This window comes from Priapulus caudatus, unplaced genomic scaffold (genome assembly GCF_000485595.1).
Source record: "Priapulus caudatus unplaced genomic scaffold, Priapulus_caudatus-5.0.1 Scaffold1025, whole genome shotgun sequence".
Taxonomy (NCBI): Eukaryota; Metazoa; Priapulida; class Priapulimorpha; order Priapulimorphida; family Priapulidae; genus Priapulus; species Priapulus caudatus.
Genome location: NW_014578086.1, coordinates 17,517 through 20,579, shown reverse-complemented (window position 1 = coordinate 20,579; position 3,063 = coordinate 17,517). Strand labels below are relative to the sequence as shown.

General features: G+C 52.6%; 1 protein-coding gene across 1 annotated transcript in view; it reads right to left on the bottom strand.

The window, feature by feature from the left end:
- Nucleotides 1-3,063, bottom strand: part of LOC106815027 (nuclear pore complex protein Nup214-like) — a 27,524-nt gene that overhangs the window by 17,768 nt on the left and 6,693 nt on the right. Inside the window, exons 9-12 of the mRNA XM_014819448.1 lie at nt 2,686-2,699; nt 1,765-2,002; nt 1,229-1,587; nt 615-879 (exon numbers count right to left, since the gene is read on the bottom strand). Coding sequence (XP_014674934.1) covers nt 615-879; nt 1,229-1,587; nt 1,765-2,002; nt 2,686-2,699 — 876 coding nt within the window. The remainder of the gene's footprint in view (nt 1-614; nt 880-1,228; nt 1,588-1,764; nt 2,003-2,685; nt 2,700-3,063) is intronic.

The following is a 3,063-nucleotide window of genomic DNA, read 5'->3' as shown; positions in this document are numbered from 1 at the left end:
TTTTCAAGGCCTGGAAAACCAAAATCCATTTTCCATGACTTTTAATGACTTGTAATGACCGTGGAAACCCTGTGAAATGATAAAAAATGCAGGGATCCTAAAATCTCGTACGAAATCTCGACATTCAAGTTGAAACGAGCGGATGCTACGTGAATAGACTGCTGTAAAAACAGCCTCTATAATGCCGACGCCTGTTTGCAAAGCAGAACATCATGGATTCACGGCGGGGAAAAAACGGTCGCTAAATTCTTCCATGCGAGGTGAGATTTTTAAATCTCTATTTTGGAAAAAATAACGTCGCGTTCAGCCTGATTGCACGTCTAACTTCAAACCCTGCCTTGCTCGGCACCCGGCGACCGACGTCTGCACCCGTAGACGCGACTCTACTCAAACGTGACATCGCCCGACGAGCGACCTCCTCACCTCCTCCTAAAAGGATTTTTCCCGATGTTTTCTTCCGATTTTTTTCTCGGAACGTTTTAATTTTTTTTTTTCCAATTCCGGATTTTACAGGAAAATGTAGCATCACTGGCGACTCCGCTCGAACTCGCCGTCGTCTGTGACCGGACGAGCGACCTCGGTCTCATCACACGCACGCACGCACGCACACAGACATCCTCACCTCCTCCTGAAAGCTCGCCGCCAACGTGTCGGACGCCTTCTCCTGCGTAGACTGCTGCCGCTGGCCGTGCGCGCCGACGGCGACCGCCTGCTGAGGCTTCGGCTGCACGACGGCCGGCTTCGCCGGCTGCAGACTAGACGTCATCGCGACGGGCTTGCTGCCGACGCCGCCGCCGCCGCCGCCGCCACCGCCGACAGACCCCGCCGCAATCTGCGAGGTCACGGCCGCCTGACCCTGCGGCTTGCCGAAACCCGGAGCTGCGGAAGAGAGAGAGCGAAGTGCGTGGCAACAATTGAGATGAGCGCCCTCTACGATACTGAGAGACCCGTGTTAGCTGTCACCTCTATAGAAAGGACGCCTGCCTAAAAAGGACACTTTTGGCACTTTCCCTACGTGGAAGCTACACTTTTAATATATATATATATATAATCATGTCCATAGTGGAGACACGTACCTGTCTGTAAAGGACGCTCTGCGCGTTTCACTTCACCGACCTTTATATACAGGAGTATGCCACTGATATCCTTATACCGCTGTGCATGAGAATGCAGCCGGCTACATTTCCGTTAATATTATAACGTAATCAACTAAGATGACTGACTATACCTGTGCCGAACGACGAAAGCCCTGGAGCGGCGCCCCCTGGTGTCGCGGACGAGGTGGCCGAGGGCGGACGAAACGCGCTCGGCGTGACCGGGGCGCCACCTGGCGAGTCGGCGAGCGACGACAGTGCCGGCGGCGCGGGAACGCTGAACTGGAACCCGTTCATGCCCTTCGTCGCTCTACCCTGCACGCCCGCCGCCGGCGCAGGCGGGGTGACCCCTGCCGCCGCTGTCGCTGTTGCCGGCGGCGCCACAGGGGGCGATGCGAATCCCGACGGAGCGGCGATCTGGGTGAAGCCCCTGCCGGAGGATGGGAACGGGGGCATGCCCGCTGCCGGCGTACCCTTGTCTGCCTCGGCAAAGCTGCAAAACGCGACGGGATGACGCGGCAGATTCAGGGCGGTGGGAACGTCTCGATGATCGCGTTTCTCACCATACTACCGACGACGGAAGCTGCTGCACGAGATCGTGTACACCCAGTAGATCCTAGCTTCTAATAATTACACACGTAAAATATATGCTAACCTTGACCTTACATACCGTGTAAACAGATTTGCCTTCGGTGTCTCGGGAAACGGCGACGTCGACGACGTAGGCGAGGCGGCGGCGACGCCCGCCGACACTCCGACCCGCTCCCCTGCGACGCTCAGCGGCTCGACGGCGCGCGTCATTAAGGGGGCGCCACCGGCGGCGGCGTACGTCATGCGGAACGGGTTGAGGATGCCGGCCGTCGAGAGAAGCAGGAAGACGGGCATCGGTGGCGTCGTGCGGCTCTCTCCTGCGGACGGGAGGGAGGGGGGGGGGAAGATGAAAATTATTCGCATTTACTCTCTGGAAGAAAGTTCAAGAAACGCAAATGTAAGGCACGGCTGTTTCGTTCAGAAATCGCGGTTTTTAGAATGTTGTTTTTTTTCTTTCAAATTTATGCTTTAAAGTGAAATTGGTCTCTCTCTCTCCTCTCGCTCTCTCTCTCCCCTCCCTCCCTCCCTCCCTCCCTCCCATCCCTCCCTCTCTCTCTCTCTCTCTCTTCTCTCTCTCTCTCTCTTCTCTCTCTCTCTTCGCTCTCTCTCCTTCTCGTTCTCTCTCTCTCTCTTCCCTGCTCCTCTCCCTCTCCCTCTCCCTCTGCCTATCTCTCTCTATCTATCTACTCTTTTATTATATCTATCTATCTATATATATATATATATATTAGTATAATATGTATGGAAATAATATAATATGAACATACGTTTAATTTCAGCTTACGGAGACGATTCATTTCTGCCTGATTATTCGTGTTAAACAAGGTGCATTATTGTTTTATTATTTTCAACACGAGCATTATAGTGTGTGCCCTCGAGCGAATTCGAGTTAGACGCAGCATATTGGCCGATGAGTGCTTGACGAAACTGCGCGTGAGTGCTCTCGCATCTGCTGACCCTTTGTGTACGTAGACGCGTACTACACCAGGCACCCATCAACGTTGTAGGTCGTTCCTATAACGGGTCGATGAAGAAAAAAAGCACTGTCGCTGAAGACTGTCGGCTATATTATGATGAACTAATCTAAAGTACTGGCGGTAAAGTTTTACATTTACCACTATATAAAGCATGGGATATCCGCCTTTATTTATTCGTAAAAATAATTTCGATTTGTTGCATTTTCTGCAAACTTGGTATCGTCTACGCGATATTGATTTGTGTACGTCGTGCGTAGATTTAGTAGCAGCGCGCATGCTTGCATTACGGTTGGACTCTCCCCCCTGTCCCTACCACATCACATGCTGCATGTCACACATACATGCTGCAGTCACACATAGATGCTGCAGTCACACATACATGCTGGCAGTCACCATACATG